General features: G+C 43.2%; 1 protein-coding gene across 1 annotated transcript in view; it reads left to right on the top strand.

Moving 5' to 3' along the window:
- Positions 1-9: 9 nt before the first annotated feature.
- pcnt (pericentrin) overlaps positions 10-19,428 on the top strand; it is a 46,123-nt gene continuing 26,704 nt past the window's right edge. Inside the window, exons 1-13 of the mRNA XM_072457862.1 lie at positions 10-184; positions 3,733-3,912; positions 5,194-5,334; positions 6,356-6,505; positions 6,582-7,360; positions 8,343-8,687; positions 9,890-10,016; positions 10,065-10,244; positions 10,774-11,211; positions 11,426-11,644; positions 12,168-12,263; positions 12,350-12,493; positions 18,271-18,505. Of these exons, the coding sequence (XP_072313963.1) occupies positions 137-184; positions 3,733-3,912; positions 5,194-5,334; positions 6,356-6,505; positions 6,582-7,360; positions 8,343-8,687; positions 9,890-10,016; positions 10,065-10,244; positions 10,774-11,211; positions 11,426-11,644; positions 12,168-12,263; positions 12,350-12,493; positions 18,271-18,505 (3,082 nt within the window). The 5' untranslated portion in view covers positions 10-136. The remainder of the gene's footprint in view (positions 185-3,732; positions 3,913-5,193; positions 5,335-6,355; positions 6,506-6,581; positions 7,361-8,342; positions 8,688-9,889; positions 10,017-10,064; positions 10,245-10,773; positions 11,212-11,425; positions 11,645-12,167; positions 12,264-12,349; positions 12,494-18,270; positions 18,506-19,428) is intronic.

Here is a 19,428-nt window from a genome sequence, read left to right as displayed (position 1 = left end):
CATACTCAACACTGGGCACTGTTGACAGTTGACCAACGGAAGCTCAAACATTTACGGCTAACTTATGCGATTAAGAGATGCATTCGGTGCCTTTTTTGACAAGCGGGCGCAGATTTAACTGAGCTTTAGCGGAGTCATGGATGAGGATGAACGGCAGCGAAAACTTGAAGCTGGAAGAGCTAAGGTATGTTGTCCTACCCACGCTAATGCTTGTTAGCACTTTAGCTAACTCTTTTGTGGTTGTCCTTTGCTGTCTACGCCTCTGTTTACACTTGTATAGACTTCATGGGTTTGATTTAATGAAGGTTAGCTTTGTTTTATCACTGAGCTCAATATGCAAACACAAATCGCATTTTAAGAGACGTCGTTAGGTGTGTTGTTGCAGAGCTTTGGGACGTAAATAGCGCGAATAGGATAAATACCTGCGCAACCTAAAGTCAATAGCATTCGTTAGACAAATCAGTGTAATTCAAACTGAGCCATATAACGTTGTTCCCTTTCAACACATCAGAGGCGAGACACTGCAGGTGAATAGGAAAAGATCTTTAGAGCTCTTGATTCGACACTTCTGTAGTTTACTTGCAGAAACTTCAAATAATCTGTACAATTGTGTGGCCATCATAACAGATTTGGGACATAAAAATGTGAAAAATGCCTGTCACATTGTCAAATTTTATTGACAATGACTCTTGGATGAGAGTCGAAACGTCTAATTTTTCAAACTGAGTCCAGATGACTACAACTGAAGCTTTTTTCTACTATTTCCCTCTGTACAACCTGGGAAAATCTTAAAGTGACAGTATGTAACTTTCTAGAGGTGGCACATCCTATATTTATGAGCATTCTCTCTGTTTAGAGTGTTTTTATGCCACATTGTGTTATAATATAGGTATAGGAACAATATTTCCATAGATACGAGCAGAAATAGTCAGGTTTGTGGAGATGTGTGGCTGAAAATCAAAACAGTCCGGCCTTAATAGAATGTCATACATTATTAGTAGCTAAAAAAAATAACTTCTTCATAGTTTATCTGGGAGACACGCTTTTCTAAGGGACCAGATTCTATTGTTCAGTGCAATGTGTGTTTTTTCACTGACATCCTAATATTCCTGGTGCACAGAAACAATCCAAGTCTTCCCAGTCGGTGAGTATGGAATGGTAACTGTGTTTTTGGGTTTGACTGACATGTTTCGTTCACGGGCCAATCACATTTGAGGCCCACTTCTTTCCTCTACAACAGTATTTGAGTGATTCTCATACAGCACTATAAAAGCTCTTGATCCAACTTGCCTACAACTGTGTCATGCGGATAGAAGACCATCAGGTGGTGCAATAGGCTTGAGCTCTGGCCTGGCTCACATGCTCACGTTACATTACAGTTAGTGACGGTTAGTTTTGCCATGGTTATTGTGTTTGATGCGGAACATTTTTGGCTTGTAATGTGATATTGTAAACATCATTAACCTCCATATATTCATAGGCCTGTCACAATAAATACGCCATCGACTCAATATGAAAAATTTGTAATATTTTTTTATGCTCAATATTGTGTATACATTTTCTTAGTTTTAGTGTTGGAGGTGGGTCAAATTTTAATGTTGTGTAGATAACTTTATAGTTAAAAAAGAGCGCAAGAAAACAAAAAGCCACATTTTAATTCATTTCGGGACTAAAAGCGGGACTAAAAGCGGGACTAAAAGCGGGACTAAAAGCGGGACTATAGCGGGACTATAGCGTACCAGTTATGGTAGTTATGGCATCAATAATGATCTCGGACATATTGTAGATAAGTAATGACAAAAGTGTTTCATTTCACTATTTATTAACATGATTGTACATTTAGATAGGGGTTGTACTGGCAGTTTCAATATTATTATATTGTGTATTTTGTAGCAATTTATCACACTTCAAATGTTGGCATTGTGACAGGCCTAGGCTGTATGCATTGATTGTACATTTGTGCATTTGATGGCTTGGTTAATTTGCATCGCACATGAACCACAGTTGCATGGAAGTTGGACCCCTGAGCTCTGTCCAGCTGCTCAGCTGTGGTCAGCAGTGAGACAGCAGCCCTGGGCCAAACACGGCTCATCTCATGTAGCTGTCTGACATCTGATGTGAGTGTCTCGGGAAAGAGATGGAGGGCAAGGGTGTGGGGCAAATCAAATTGTGATCTCATCTCTGACAATCTGCCATATTTGTTGTGATTCACTGATTCTTATGATGCAGCTCTATGATCAGTCACTTTTCTCTCCTCACTTCTCCAGTTGTTCAGACTCTGTGAGGTCATTTAACCTATTATTTTAGTAGTTCATTAGTCAGTTAGTTTAGCAATTTTGCGAATTGTTGCCAAGTTAAACGATTATTTGTTATTGACATTATTATTTCACATTGAGACTTTTAAATACAGCATCAACTAAACAAATATAGTCACTGAAGCTGCTTTTTTAATAAAATGTGGTGTTTTAGAGTCTGTATAATGCAGATTATTACCATTATCAAAATGTAACTATTTTTATTTTTATGTAGTCCACTATTCAAGATTATTCTGATAAATCATCGCAGCTTAAATCAGATGACTTTAGTTTCCTCTTACGTAAAAGAGTTAAAAAAAAATAAACGCACCTAAACGTGTGTACTTTTTTACCATATCACACACTTCTATTTGGTGATGCTTTTTATTCTAATTGAGAGCATTTAGAAAGTGTACCATGAAAGGTCTCGGAGTTATGACTATATTTTCCTTTTTGAGTGAGCATCCAAAAAAAACCTAGCCTAGTTGAGTTGTTGTCTTTTATTTTGCCAGTAGTATTGACCCAATTATTTTTGTCTGCCCCTGTTACTGCCTGGCCATGCAGCCTCCTAAAAAGACAAATGCAATTAAACTGAGCGTGCCCTGATGCTGCCCACAGTCCACAGTCCCCTCCCCTCTCTCTGTGGACACATCTTCCCGTCTCCTCCCTTTTCCCCCTTTAGTTTAGAGCCACGCCGTGCTCACCGTGGACACCTCACTGGCTGTCAGTCGTAAAGGAGAGCGTAACTACAGCCTGGAGGAGCTGTGCCATGACGAGCAGCTGGTCAGAGAGCACTGGGGCAGCACAGAAGGAGAGCAGGGCCGAGTGACGACTGATGTGACAGTTCCATGTTGGAGGGGTGCTGCCACTCTTTCTGCCTCTGTAATCTGGTGTAAGCTGCTTAAGGAGGAGATGGAGCGAACAAGCCTTTTGAATGGGATTTCTATCAAATCGATACAGCAAGACTTTTTCTTTTTGTGACCGTTTTAGACTTTTTGGATTTTTAAGAATCTTTTGTGTATTTTTAACTTTTTCCGGTTCGCTGCACTGAAAGTTTCACTGGCGCGTGTCACCAAGTGGTTCATTTCAGTAATTCATTTGAACAGATTTTCATATTTTGCCCATTGACTTGCTTGTGTGCAAGTGTTTTTCTGCAAAATTATTTAAGAGTAATTAAACAGTATTGCTACAAAATACCATAGGAATATTGGTATTTTCTATCATTGCAAAAGTTATTGGCGCCTCAATTATAATAGATCAAGCACCTGTTGATGTGGTTCTAAACTCTAATATAATTTCCTGTACTTGGGCTCTTCTTGGGACTTTTTACCTTTCCGTCTTTGACCTGTCCATCAAACTAAACCATGCTCTTGCTGTGGTGGTGTTCCGCGGTCCTGACCTACGTGTCCGTGTACCTTTCCCTGTCTTTCCTGCGCAGCTTGCTAGCTTCAGACAGAAGCGGGCGAAGGGCAGCGGTGCGGGGGCGGCGAAAAAGGCGGCGAAGGGGAAGGGCAAGGATGTCCCGCCGCAGAATGACCGCACAACGCAAGACGGCCACATAGACGCCGCCGCTCCCGCCGCCAACGGTCAAGAGCTGAACTGCAAGGCCAAACATGAGGTGGGCAGAGATGATGAATACAGAATCACAGAATCGCAGAACATTGTAGGTGAACACGATTAATCGACTACAACACTGACATTTTCACAGCAAAACATGCAAACATTTCTAAATGATAGCTGTGCAATTAATCCCGTTTTTTAATTACTATTTCGCCACTACTTTGATTACAAAATGATGTTAGTGGATTTAAAAAAAAAAGAAGTTTTAATGAGTTAGTTTTTGAAGAGTACATGAATCACAAAATCTCACTACTAACTTATGATGCGCCTGTTTTAGAGTTCAGTTTTAGACACGAGACCCCATGCTGACTATTAGTTGTATTTGTAAAGAACAGTTACTCGAATGTTTGAATCCAGCGGCTGTTCAAATTGATTTTAGAGTTAATTCTGATTATTCATTCAGCCCCATTTGACTGAACACATTTTCTCCACTTGTCTAATTTAGTTTGGTCACATTATGCTAACAAGTGGTCTGTGCCCCACTCTGTAAACATACAGGAGGGAAATGGGTCACTAAACAGCAGTGCCTGTAGGGCCTGTTGTCATGACGACTCAGACAGGATTAACTCTGGCAATGTTTACTCCACTTTTAAAAGACCAGGTTTGACTGGAGAAGAGGTGGAACACATTTCTGCAGCATGTTGTTTTTTATTTTATTTTTTTGAATTTAAACAACTCTTTACTCTAATTCTATTTTATTTTCTTAAATCAAATTTTACATAATTTCGTTTTAAATATACATTATCACCCTTTTTTATAAAGTGTAAAGTTGGGTTTATTTGTTTTACTAATATATTGCATGTCAAAGGAGACGGGTTTGGTTAATCGATAATCGTGACTATTCCGGTCACAATGTAATTGTAAGAACCAAAAAACAATGAGCGGGACTATTTTAGATGCAAAATTAAGTATTTTATCTGGCTGTTTTTGTCACATTTAACTTTATTTTTTCGTTCAGAAAGTTATTATTATTTTTTTCTCACAATATTCGTAACATTAAATTTGTAGATCCAGGAAGATGAAAACGGGACTTTTCTGAGCACTTGAGCCTCAGTTGTAGGATAATACAGGATTAACTCAAACATGCAGGAATCAATCAAAATACAACTGTGTAAAGTAAAGAGGAGGAAACACGGTTTAATTATTTGTATAATCTGTCCCTTTTAATGTCCACTGTCCAGTATAGACATTTCAGTTTGTGTATTAACCTTGTATTATGAGAATATATATGAACAAATACTCTAAATGGCTAAAATAAGACTGTATTTGCTCCTTTTAGGTTGATAAACAGCCCAAGAAGCCTAAAGTGAAGCAGAGAAAAGAAGTCGAGTCGTCGCCCTCCCCGGACCGGAGCCCAATCTTTGTGGAAGGCCTAAAAGATGAGGATCTGGCAACGCTCACCAGCAAAGAGCAGCTGATGGTGGGTTGCTTCAGGATTGTCTGACCTTTTTTAATCATCCAAACTGAAGAATGTTATTGGGACACTACCTGAGAATGACGTGTTAAAAGTTTGCTCTATTCTGATATTCAGGGCGTGAGTCTGTGAGTCTGCTCTTTACTGCCAGCCTTAAGGGCCAGTTTGTCATCTTTTTACAGGGACCGCCAAATGAAGCATGAAGCGTGAATTGCATTTTATTTTACATGTCTTTTTGCAGATGGGGGCCAAACGAGGGCTCTTCATTTATTGCCACCAGATCTAAACTATACTATATCAGCCCCAAAGTCGGGTTAAGGAGGGTCTAAAACAGGCCTGCAATAAGTCAAATCGCAGCTCATCAATTATTTAAATATTCCTCAACTAAATTAGTGACAAAATAATCATTAACTGATCTATAAATAGGCTCCAAACTATGCCAGGCGCAGAGAGAAGAGGTTTTATGACCGGACAATGCAGTAATTTCATGAAAATAACGGGAAATGTGTCAATTTAGCATTTTCAATTAAAACACTTTTTTAGCACTGAATATACCCACCGAGATGTCCTCATGCGGCTTCAGTTTGGCTACATCTTGATCTAATTTTGTAAGAATCATGCTAAAAAAAATTAAACAATTAATCAAACGGAAAATTGCTAGATTAATCAATCATCAAAATAATTGTGGCTGGCCAACTACCATCAGAGGCTGCCCGCATACCACAGTTTTAGAAATACTCTCTTAAAGTAGTTATCTATTTTGCAGGAATAAAAATTCAATGCATGAATGAAAATACAACTAAATCGTATTTTGTTCAATATTCACATTTTACACACGTCCAGGGGCTTTAACATACAGAAACTGTATGAAGTCTCAAAACATTACTAAGAACATGCAAGCTATAGCCTTGCATTACTTAAATATTACAGTTATTGAAATTTTCCAATTGCATCCATTTAAATTATATTTTTTGGTTCGATTTATGTCTTGCAGCCCGACAACTAACTGTCCTACTTTCTTTTTCAGCGCTTGCAAGAGGCTGTGGAGAAGCGCAATGAGATCATTTCCAAACTCAGTGCCAACCTGCAGGAGGCGCTGTCCAGCCGAGACCAGGTCCAAATGGAAGCCCTGACACTGGCGGGACAGATCCAAGCGCTCCAGAAGCAGCTTCAACAGGTACGTACTAAACGTCTTCACACCGTGTGCCCAACAAAACAACTACTAAACGCCATATTCTTCTTTCCACCTTTAGACCGGCATGGAGTTCTCACGCATTAAAAGTCTACATGGACCTTCCTCTGATTCAGACTCCAGTAATAAAGACTCACAAACGGAATGTAGAAACGAAGGCTCCAACACAGACGGCGACGAGGAAAGCACTGCTGTTGTGAAAAAACTTAAACTGGAGCTGGAAAATGAAAAGGAGAAAAGCCAGAGCATTTTTGCTGAACTCCAAAAGGAAAGAAGTGTTGTTTTGTTACTGGAAGAGCAGAAGAGGGAGTGGGAGGAGGAGATGAAGCGCCATCTAATGCAACTCCAGGACCTGCAGTCCCAGTGCCTGGAGATGCAGCAGTACAAAAAGGAAAAGGAGACGCTCAATATAGAGGTTCTGGAGCTGAGGAAAAGACTCCAAGAGGAAGGCAACACAGAGAGGAGGTTTGGACAGGAGGTGGCCTGCTCTGCACGTTTAGTCCAAAGCTTGGAAGAGGAATTGGAGAGCGTTAAGAAGCAGCTGGAAGACAGGGAGAAGGAGCTAAAGTTTAGAGAGGAGGAGGTGTTGGGGCTGAAGGCTTCAAAGAATAGACAGAACCAAGAAATGGCAGGTTTCCCTTTCAATGAGTTTAACCCAGGAGCCAGTGGAGATGGGAGCCAGGAGGTGGGGTCTACAGAGGACAGTCTGAATGTATCACGGGCACAGGATGTTCTGATGGAGCGATACCTGTCCTCAGAGCCTCCTGCCTACTCCCAATCTTCACTGATCCATGAGGACTTCCAGCAGTGCAGCCAGCTGGACATGTCTGGAGACGGCAGGTTTGTGTTATTGGCTTTAAACATGCTCTTGAGTATATGGCATTTCATTTTTAATACTTACAAGAATGACTGCATGTTTAGAACAACACATTATTTTCCATAAGTAGTGCTCTCCACTGTAAAAAGTTCACATTTTAAACACAGTTCTTCACATAATTAAAAAATACTACACGCTGATTAGTCGAAGCGTCACAACAGCGGAAGAGGCTAAATATTGTTTAATCCAGTGTTCAGAAAAGCACAGCCTTTTTCTCATCCACAAAGGTACAAAGTGTGAACGTTTTTGAAAAACCTATTAAATCCGTATTTAAACTAGGAAACCGTTTACCCCTGGTGCGCACTGCAAATTAATCTGCAGGGGCCTAACAAGACTGTGTCTCAAAAGTTTGTGAACTCTGTGATTCATCTTGCTGGCAAAGTTGCTAAACTACAGGTTTAGCACCAAAAGGAAGTCACATGACTTAATTGCATTCTTCGCGATTTGCTTATTGCAACCATTCAATTTGATTTCAATTATGATATGTCCAGCAGCCCTAATGATAACATAAGCATGCAATTGTAATGAACTCGGTTTAGTCTGAGTCTGGAGTCTGGAGTTCTTCCAACAGGATTAGTCTGGTATGTTTTTGGATGAGGGAAAATGTTAGAACATGGTTAAAAGCTAAAAAATGCATAATGTGTCATTGTAAGTAAATCGTTAAACATTTTGCATCTTTCAATGTACAGTATTAAATTACAGACTTCTCCACACTAATAAAATGTGTATTATAAACTAACACCTCAATTCTTGTGAAAGGGATTGATTGAACTGGTTGGCTGTGGTTTTATGTGTGCCATGACTATTGGTAAAACGTGCAGTTCTGATATTTCAATCAGATAATCTACTTTGGTTTAAGGAAAGTTTCTGCACTAGTTCTAAGTTTTGTGCAGTTTAAAACCCAGGTCAATAAATAGAACTTACTTCTTTTCCTCCTCTTTTCAGTTTTGAATTGAACAGTGAAATCCTGGGAGACCACGCCTTGTTATCCATCTCCAATCGCCTTGAAGAAGTCCACGAGAACGTCCGTGACGTAGGTCCAGCAGGTTTGCCTGCTGCTGACTCTCCTCACTCCCAGTCCCTGTTTCAGTGGCTCAACAGCTCCCATAATGATGAGCTGGACCTAAGTAAAAGCTCTGCTCACTCTGGGGACACTCATCTGGAGAAGGACCTCCTGTACCAGCAGTGTAGAGAGCTGCACGAGGAGCTGACACAGAAGGAGCTGGAACTGGACGTGCTGAGGGACGAGGTGTCCAAGAGCGCTGAGGAGCTGGAGGAAGCAAGGAGCAGGTACGTCACACCTCCATGTGTCATTACAAAGCCTAACCCAGTGCCGTTGCCATTTTTGAATATTTTATTGTTCACTTTCGTGTTGTTACAAGAACATTAAAAAAATATATCTTTACTAGTCCCCCAGTTTATGACCTGAAGTCTGCCTCATTATTTTACATTATGCATTCTGTAGTGCCATTATTGCTCTTCAAATAACCTCAAAATATTACAATTAAGATCCACTGGCCCACAGGTTGGTGTGATTCCAGCTTCCTCTGGTGAATTCTGTCCTCGTGTCCTTGGGCAAGACTTTAAACCCGCCTCGCCCCCAGTGTCTGTACAGTACACTGCTGTGTGGATGTGTGTGGATGGTGAGAGGTTCTTTGATGTAAAGCGCTTTGAAAGCCTTGAAGGGTGAAAAGCTCTGTATAAATTTGACCATATATACTTCATTTTTTTCATATTAATTTAAAAACCCTGCGACGAGTTGGCTACTGTCCAGGGTGAATCCCGCCTAAGGCCCGAAGTCACTGGGATAGGCTCCAGTCACCCGCGACCCCGAAAGGGAACAAGCGGTAGAAAATGGATGGATGGAATTAAAAACTCATTTATAAATTAGTTAATAGGAAAAAAGAAATGCATTAGTAATTTGATCAAAATATTATTTTATGAAAAGACAAGATTTGTTTACTGTACTGTAACATTAGAATAGCAATATTTAGCTGAGTGTCTGCTAGGGGTGTGCCAAATTATCGATATATTGTGATACTAAATTTGGTGATACAGTATCAATATTGTGGGCTACTGTATCGATATATCGCCATATCAGCCAGTTTTTTTTTGGTATAACTATTTGGAACTGCACTACAATTTTGTTGCTTGTTTAAAGAAAGGAAACTTTCTGTTTTGATTATTATTTCATTTTGAGTTTGTGCAGGTCATGGTTTAAAAAAAGAGAAATTTTGTTAAAATGTGTTTGATTTGTTTAAAAATGTGTGAGATATCGTAGAATATCATGCGCAAAATTGTGATATCATTGTATCTTGAGCCGTGTATCGCATCGAATCGTGAGGGACCCTGTGATTCCCAGCCATTGTCTGCGCATGCTAAACTGTTTTTGTGGGAATTTGCTATTTGTGTTGACACTTGTGTACAATTTGGGGTAAAGTTCTATTTATGCAGTACAAAAGTCCAATGCTTTTTTTTTTTTTACTTTTCAGGTGGGCTCAAGTGACAGAAGAGTTGAGGGAGGCCCTGCTGGAGCTTGAGGAGGAGAAGGAGAAGAGGATTCAGATGGAGGAGGAGATGCCACAGAAATGCCAAGGACAAGACGAGGCGCAGAGTAAAGCCTTAGAAGCAGAAGAAGGAGAGGAGGAGGAGGAGGAGGAGGGGGAGGGGGAGGAGGAGGAGGAGGAGAAGGGACCAGCAGATGGAGAGGAGGAGGAGGAGGAGAAGGAGTGTGCCCTGCCTCAACCAGTGGACCTGCTCATGTTTTCACCACAGCAGAGCAAACTGAAAGCGGACTCAGACAAATGGAGCCCAGGGATGGAAGAGGAACAGCTACAAAAACTACAGGTTTAGTTTTACACTGAAATGTACTACAGTACTCTTTGACGTTTGCAGTATTGTGTGTTTAAGAACAAGCTGTATTTTATCCATCAACAGTTTAAATAACCAAACGGCAACTAAGAATAGCCACTCTATCAACATATTTCAGATTGTTTCTTTTCTGATTGGCAATTTGATTTATTATTTAGTATGCAGGTAGTTTAGGCTAAAGAGATGTCAAGAATATTCAGTTATCAATTAATGTGACATTTGTATGCAGCAACAATGAGTAATTTCAGTTCAGTCGATAGTCTAAAAAGAGAAACCACATTTGACTGTGTATGTGACAACTTTGATTTCATAAAGCTAAAATTGGGAAAGAAGGCAATGAAGTATTTAAATTTGACCAAAGTGGCAACAATTGTGAATAGGTATAAAATTGTGACTTTTCTGACAATTGTGACATCCTCCATAAATCCTAAGGTTGCTTAATAAATGTACACAATAATATTTATTTTTCCTAATATGAATTCTGCTTTTTTCCTGCTTTTCCAAGGATCTCTCTGATGACTTGAAATCTGATCTTGAAGATGCTAAAAAGGAGCTAAAAACTGCCTTTGGGCTGTTGAACCAAAGGACTCTGGAGCTGGAGAACGCTCTGAAAGATCTCCAAAGGTCCCAGACAGAGCTGCTTAACATTCAGATTCAAATGGACAAAGTTCTGCCAGAACTGACCCAGAGCAAGGCCAGTCTGGACCAAGCGGAGAAGGAGAAGAGCGACTTGGAATCTCAGCTGGTCTGCCTCAGCCAAAATGTCGCCAACTTGGAGGAGACCCAAGTCAAAGCATCAGAGGAGAAGGAGGAGCACAGGAGGAAAGAGGAGGAGCACAGGAGGAAAGAAGAGGAGATGGGCGAACGCATCAACAAAATGGAACAAGTGCTGGAGGAGGAGCTGGAACAGTTCGAAAACCTTCTGAAGTCTAAAGATGTTGAGGTGAGGAAAGATTTAATCTATGATTTACTTTTTGTTTTTTCGTTTTTACAATTTACATAACAATTGACAACATGCATAAAGACGTCTTAATTCACCCGCATTACAATATTACATTTTTAAATCTGATATTATTGCATACAAATATTTTAAATCAATTATTGTTGTTTTTGATTGATGTGAATTTGACTACTTTAATGTGCAAAATGTATTCCAGATGGCTGAAGAAAGGGAGAAATGGGAGGAAGAGAAACAGGAGAAGGAAAAGGAGCTGTCTGATGTTAGGAGTCTCCTGGAAGAACATCAGCAGAGGAGTGAGAAGGAACTAAAGGAGCTGATGGAGAAGCAGGACCAAGCTGTGGAGGAGGCTACAGAGATGGTCAGGAAGGCGTACCAGCAGGATATCTCTGAACTGAAGAAGACGCATCAACAGGAAGTATGAGATCTCATGTTTGCACAGTTCACAGCTATTACTCCTAATAGTTGTCATTGCATTTTTTGTCTTCTGCATTAAGAACATTTTGGTGTCGGGAACTGTGAGATTTTTTGGGATTGTACCGGCTGCTAGTGAATTCTTGATGGGAGATATGTCTGTTCCAGTATCGTAATATCTTAAAATCTGCAGATATTTGACACCTATATTTTGATGGCACTGGTATGTGTCCATGTCTCATTCCAGAGTGTCTTTCTATACTGACTAAGGTGTAAAATGGAATTAAAAGAGAAATTGGGCTTATGACTGTTAGTCTATACCGATATGTAATTTCGGCAAATTATCGGTTATCAGATATTGGTATTGGCAAAAAAATTATAAATCAATAACAGTCTGTCCCTAAAATTTCACAAGATAATATAGAAAATTAAGAGGTGTACGCCACAAAATTAGTGTCTGTGTGTCCAGTCAAATGTGTGATTCTTGAACCTTCAACATGTAAATATTTGATGTATTTTCTGCTTAGACTTCTGAGTTGAAGGTTCAGTTTGACAACCGACTCCTGGAGCTGCAGTTCACATTAGAAGAGGAACAGAAGAGACAGATTAACCTCATCAAACAGGTACAACATGTATGAGTCATCTTATTGCGTGCTTAAAAACCACTTGGCTTGTTTTGATTTTGACATTCACTTTGAACAACTGCCAGGTCACTGAGCGCGAGCACGAGAGAATGATGGCAGAGCTGACCAGCAGACACACTGAAGAGCTGGAGCAACTGAAGACTGAGCTGACCCTGGAGTTGAGGGAGAGCATGGAGGCCGCGCACCAGGCAGAAATGCACCAGGCTCAGGTAGGCGTGGAAATGACACCGCCTGGCCAAAAAAATAGTCACACGCTCTAATATTTGGTAAGACCGCCTTTAGCTTTGATTCTCTCTTGATGATCTCTTCATCAACTGCAAACCATTTTATTCACCGCGTGAGTTTGTCTCGTTTACTCTGGCTTCTGTTTACATTCCGCCAAGCACGCACGCGCAGGAGGCGGAGCACGACCTTGCGGAGCAGATCAGAGCAGACCTTCTCGGACTCCTTGTGTATTATCCTGGGCGATTTTAACAAGGGGAATCTCAGCCACAAACTACCAAAGTACAGACATTTTATTAAAGTCCTGACCAGAGAGCAGAACACGCTGGCTACACAACAGTCAGCAACGCCTTCCGCGCCGTGGCCCGGGCCGCGCTGGGCTCGTCAGACCACGTCATGGTTCACCTGATCCCCACGTACAGACAGAGGCTGAAGCTCTCCAAACCTGTAGTGAGGACTTCTAAGAGGTGGACCAACGAGGCAGTGGAGGAGCTACTTGCATGTTTGGACATTACAGACTGGGAGCTTTTCAGAGCTGCCACAGATAGTTTGGATGAGTACACGGACACTGTGACGTCATACATTTGATTCTGTGAGGACAGCATTATACCATCACACACCAAAGTCACCTTCAACAATGACAAACCCTGGTTCACACCCAAACTGAGGCAGTTGAGGGCAGAAGGAGCCACCCCACAGGGCTGGTGATAGAGAGCGCTACAAAGATGCGAAATACAGATTTAGCAGAGGTGTCGAGAGCTAGATCTCAATACAATACGTGTCGAAGCAGCAGTTCTCAAACAACAAACCCGCCTCTGTGTGGAGTGGGCTCCGGCTTCTCACAAACTACAAGCCCAGAGCCCCCCCATCTGTAGATGACAGAAAACTGGCCCAACAACGCAACTCCTTCTACTGCAGATTTGACACCCCCTCCCCGACTGCGGCCACCTCTGTCAACCCAACCCCGGTCCCCCCACCTCCCCCACCCCTCTCATAGTTCAGGAACAGGATGTATGCAGACTATTTCGTAAATCCAACCCGCAAAAAGCTGCTGGATCAGACGGTGTCACCCCAGCCACCTGCATCTGGCCCCTGTCTTCACTGGCATTATTAACACCTCACTAGAGTCATGCCATGTCCCAGCCTGCTTCAAGTCGTCCATCACTGTCCCTGTCCCCAGAAGCCCCGGATCACTGGACTTAATGACTACAGACCTGTGGCGCTGACGTCTGTAGTCATGAAGTCATTTGAGCGCCTGGTCCTCCCCCACCTCAAGTCCTTCACCTCAGCCCTGCTGGACCCCCTGCAGTTCGCCTACAGAGTCAACAGGTCTGTGGACGATGCCATCAACCTGGCACTCCACTTCACCCTGCAGCATCTGGACTCCCTGGGATCCTATGCCGGGATCCTATGCCAGGATCCTGTTTGTGGACTTCAGCTCAGCATTAAACACCATCCTCCTGCTCTGCTCCAGGACACGCTCTCCCAGCTCAACGTGCCTAACTCCACCTGCAGCTGGATCACCGACTTCATGACGGATCGGAAGAATGTCTCAGACATGCGGCCTATCGGCACAGGAGCTCCACAGGGCTGTGTACTTTCTCCCCTGCTCTTCTCCCTGTACACAAACTGCTGCACCTCCAGCCACGACTCTGTGAAATTAAGCAAGTTTGCGCACGACACCACCCTCATCGGGCTCATCTCGGACGGGGATGAGTCTGTCTACAGCAGAGAGTTGGACCGGCTGGTGTCCTGGTGCAGCGGTAACAACCTGGAGTTCAACGCCCAGAAAACAGTGGAGATGATCGTGGACTTCAGGAAAGTCAAAGCCCCCCCTCACCATCTCAGACTCCCCCATCTCCACTGTGGACTTGCTCCGCTTTCTCGGCACCACCATCACCCGGGACCTCAAGTGGGAGCTCACCATCAGCTCCCTCACTGTGAAAGCCCAGCAGAGGATGTACTTCCTGTGGCAGCTGCGGAAAGCCAATCCTCACCTCCTCCATCACCGTGTGGTACGCTGGAGCCACAGCCAGGGACAAACGGAGACTACAGAGCATTGTCGCTCTGCTGAGAAGGTGATCGGCCACGAACTTCCATCTCTGCAGGACCTGTGCGTTTCCAGGGCTCTGGGACATGCAGGACGGATCACAGCCGACCCTTCTCACCCTGGACACGGACTATTTGAGCCACTCCCCTCAGGCAGGAGGTTACGGTCCATCCGGACCAGTACCTCCCGTCAGTTTCTTTCCCTCTGCCGTTGAACTCATGAACACTGCCTAAGCACCTTGCACTCACTGCACTGTTCACTTCTTATTGCACTACATAACTTTATATTTTATTATGTACATATCATGACGTTTTGTATTCATCGTTCAATGTTTTATTGTTTGTGTTGCACTGAATCACCAGGACAAGTTCCTATGTTTGTGAATTTTGTTCATTGACAATGGCAATAAACCTTATTGTGATTCTGATTCTGATTCCAGCACATATTCGCTGTGGCATTGTTTCAATAAGCTTCTGCAACATTATAACATCTATTTAAATTCAATGTTACATTATTTTTCACCAATTGATCTTATATTGATAATGGTTTATAATGATTTGACCCTTCTCAAACACACAACATCTTTTCCATGACCACGGGATTTGTGTTTCCACACGGTTGTTTCAGAAATGAGAAGCCACTCACTGCATCAGTTGATACCGAGTTGCAGCTGAAAAACAATCACCATGCAGCAATTATCCAATAGGAGGCTCGTACCTATTTGCTTAGTTGAATTCAGGTGGTGACCGGGTGCACACTATTCACACACTATTCACAGGAAAATACAGGTTGTTGTGCTATTTGACAGCCACATGTTCTACATCACTATCATGTGTTTTGAAACAGCCATATTATTCATAAATACTGGACTTCGATTAAGGCATTGCAGACCCGCAATCGTCTTCAATGCAGACATTCTATTTTACTTAAAGACTATATATGTCGAATTTAAAACTCCAGCAATGGACACTATAGATGGATACCTGTGGAAAGCCCTCTTGGCTGCAGCTATAACAAGGAATTGGATGACCGGGATGGCGCTGACGGTTAAGGTCTGCACTCACATAAAAGTGGCCAGACTGACTTCTGTGATAAAATGTGAATATATGATTATATTTCTGTGATGTATTTTATCTGCATAATAGTGATATATTAGAAAAGAAAAGAGGTGGAGGTCTGGCGGTGTATGTGAACACGAGCTGGTCCAAACCCGAACACTGCACAGTGAGGGAGCAGCTGTGTAACAGGGATATTGAACTATTGGCTATTGGCATGAGGCCATATTATCTGCCCCAGGAGTTCTCACATGTGATTTTGATCGCAGTCTATGTGGCCCCGTCTGCCAATGCTGAAAATGCTTGTGAAGCACTGCTCTCCTGCACTTGTAGGCTGCAAACACAGCATCCACAGGCTTTCTTCCTCATCTCTGGTGACTTTAACCACGCTTCTCCCTCTTCTGTTCTACCAACATACACCCAGTATGTTACCTGCCCCACCAGAGAGAATAGAACATTGGACTTGTTTTTTGCCAACACCAAGGAGGCTTATTCTTCTTCCCCCCTCCCTCCCCTGGGCAGCTCGGACCACAACCTTGTACATCTGAGGCCTGTGTATGAACCCATCGTGCGCAGGCAGCCTGTGGTGTCCCGTGAGGTGAGGATGTGGTCTGCTGAGAGCGAGGAGGCTCTGAGGGACTGCTTCAGCACCACTGTCTGGACTGAGCTTTATGACCCACATGGGGAGGACATCAACACCATCAGAGTGCATCACGGACTACATCAACTTCTGTTTTGAGAACATTGTTCCCTCCCGGACGGTGCGGTGTTTTCCAAACAACAAACCATGGATTAACCGTGAACTGAAGGCTCTGCTGAAGGAGAAGAAGAGAGCTTTCAGGTCAGGGAACAAGGAGGAGCTGAGGACTGTGCAGAAGGAGCTGAGGAGGAAGATCAGGCAGGCTGAGGCCGGCTACAAGAGGAGGATGGAGGAGCAGCTGCAGCAAAAGAACATTCAGGGAGTGTGGAGGAGCCTGAAAACCATCTCGGGCTTCAAAATCCCCCCTGCCCAGACAGAGGGGGATCTACAGTGGGTGAATGATTTAAATGCTCACTTCTTGAGGTTTGATCGGTCACCCGCCCCTCCCCCTGCACAGCTGCACGCTCCCTCTTCCACAGCTGGACAATGCCCTGCATCTGTTCCTCTTCGCTTATCTGCCCCGGACCATCAGCTCCCCACTTCGCCTGGACTCACCCATCCCCCCAGCACACGGTCCCCCTGCCAACCACTGACTGTCACAGCAGCACAGGTGAGGAGTGAGCTGAAGAGGATTAAAGTGAGGAAGGCAGCAGGACCTGATGGCATCAGCCCCAGGCTCCTTAAGTCCTGCGCAGATAAACTGTGTGGAGTTATGGAGCATGTCTTCAACATGAGCCTGAAGCTGAGGGTGGTACCACAGGTCTGGAAGACCTCCTGTCTGGTACCTGTGCCTAAGACACCGCGCCCCAAAGACCTCAACAGCTTCAGGCCAGTGGCTCTCACGTCCCACCTGATGAAGACACTGGAGTGGCTAGTCCTGGACCACCTCCGCTCCACCGTGAGCTCAGCCATGGACCTGCTGCAGTTTGCATATCGGTCTGGCATCGGAGTGGAGGACGCCGTCATCTCCCTGCTGCACTGCTCTCTCTCTCACCTGGAAAAGCCTGGCAGCTCTGTGAGGATTCTGTTCTTCGATCTTTCCAGCGCCTTCAACACCATCCAGCCGCTGCTCCTGAGGGACAAGCTGGAGACGGCTGGTGTGGAGTATGACCTGGCAGAGTGGATCCTGGACTACCTCACAGACCGACCCCAGTTTGTGAGAGCCCGGAACTGTGTGTCTGACACTCGGACCTGCAGTGTGGGGGCGCCCCAGGGCACTGTCCTCGCGCCATTTCTCTTCACCCTTTACACTGCAGACTTCAGACATGACACGGACAGCTGTGTCCTGCAGAAGTTCTCTGACGACTCTGCCATCATCGGACTCATCACGGACGACGATGACTCGGAGTACAGAGGACTGGAGCAGGACTTTGTGGACTGGTGTCAGCGGAACCACCTCCCCATCAACGCGGGGAAGACCAAGGAGATGGTGGTGGATTTCCGCAGACGCCACCCCACTGCCCCCTACCCAATGGGTAAAACATTCACCAAGGCTTTATCTCTAGGAAAAATACCAACTGTCGTAAAAGACAAGTGCCTTGATGTGAAGCTGACCAATGAGAAATGTGACCCGCCTATTCCATAATATCTAATAAAACCAACCTGCATGAGAAAAAACGTTGCGAGACGCAGGAGGGTCACAGGCTGCTTACGACAGCCTGGCTGACGCAGCCCCGCGTGTTCTCCCCTGCATGCCATACAAACGTCTGATATTTCTGTGTCGTTTCATATTCTGAGTTGAATTGTGTTCTCTGTGTGTTAAGGAATAGCATTGGTGTATGTCACATTCCCTGACAACTTTGTTTAACTACTTTTTGTTGTCTTTTTTGCTTTTAAGGCATGAACATATTTGTTTTAATACAACTGAAACTGTGTATTCACATATTGCGGTAATATAGTTATCACAGTACTTAACAGCCATATCTCATATTGCAATAATTTCCAATATTTTGCATCCCTAATATATCATTATGACGGGACTAAATCTTATTGGTTATTATTTAATGATTTTCCTCTTAGGCCCAGAAGATGCTGGAGCTGGAAGCTGTGCGCCTGAACATGACCAACGTCCACCAGTCCCAGTTGGAGTTGTCTAAGGGCACAGTTGTGGGGAAAATCCAGGCCTCCATGAAAGAAACGTTAACCCAGGAGAGTGCTCTGATCCAGGCCAAACATCAGATGGAGCTGGACCAAATCAGACGGCACCACCAGGAGGAGCAGGAGAGGAGGCAACAGCTGCACCAAAGCGACATGGGTAAGCGTGAGCCGTACTTGCGTGTAAGTATTGGATCAAACGGATTGATAAAAAGGGATACATTTTCAAAGAGTAACCTGATGTCTTGCCTTTTTCAAATGAGCATCTCTATTACTGTATTTTCCCGACTATAAGTCGCACCAGCCAAAAAATGCATAATAGAAAAGAAAAAACATATATAAGTCGCACTGGAGTGTAAGTCGCATTTTTGATAAAATCCAAGACCAAGAACATATATTTAATCTTGAAATGCAATTTAAAATAACAGATTAGAGAACATCATTAATAGGTAAACGTATGCTAATGTAACACCTTCAGCTACATGACGCACAGACAACAAACTGTCGTAAGTGTCTGGTATGTTAACGTAACATATTAACAGATATTAAGATGACTATAGCATAAAGAACATGCTAACAAGTTTACCAAATATCAGTATCCAAATCACTAAATCCATTGAATTCTTCTTCCTCGGTGTGACTTCTAAACAACTCCACTAACTCCGGAGGTAGATAGAGGAAGTGTAGATTCTTCTGTGTCTCTTAGAGTGCCCTCTGGCAGTTGTTAGTGTGAAAATATGTGACATATGGTTGCAAGTGTGAAAATAACAAATAATATGACATATAAGTAGCTCTTGAGTATAAGTTGCACCCCGGGGCAAAACTATGTAAAATGGTGTGACTTATAGTCCGGAAAATACGGTATGTGTAAGAAATATTCATTTAAAGGCCTTTTTCTCATTCTTCCCATTTCTTTTGAGCATTGCACAAAAAGCTCAAATAAAGAATCTCAATTTGTTAATTGATTAAGAATTTTATTTTTGGAGCTACTGTGTCCAAGTAATTTCTCCTGTAGATTCATACATTTTGTCGAAGCGTGACAAAGAAAGGCAGTATTGTATGTGCTTTAGACACCCAACGGTT

The sequence above is a fragment of the Eucyclogobius newberryi genome, unplaced genomic scaffold, assembly GCF_026437365.1.
Source record: "Eucyclogobius newberryi isolate DKJ021-1_F unplaced genomic scaffold, fEucNew1.0.hap1 SCAF_21, whole genome shotgun sequence".
NCBI classification, from domain to species: Eukaryota; Metazoa; Chordata; class Actinopteri; order Gobiiformes; family Gobiidae; genus Eucyclogobius; species Eucyclogobius newberryi.
This window is presented reverse-complemented; position numbering and strand designations above follow the sequence as displayed.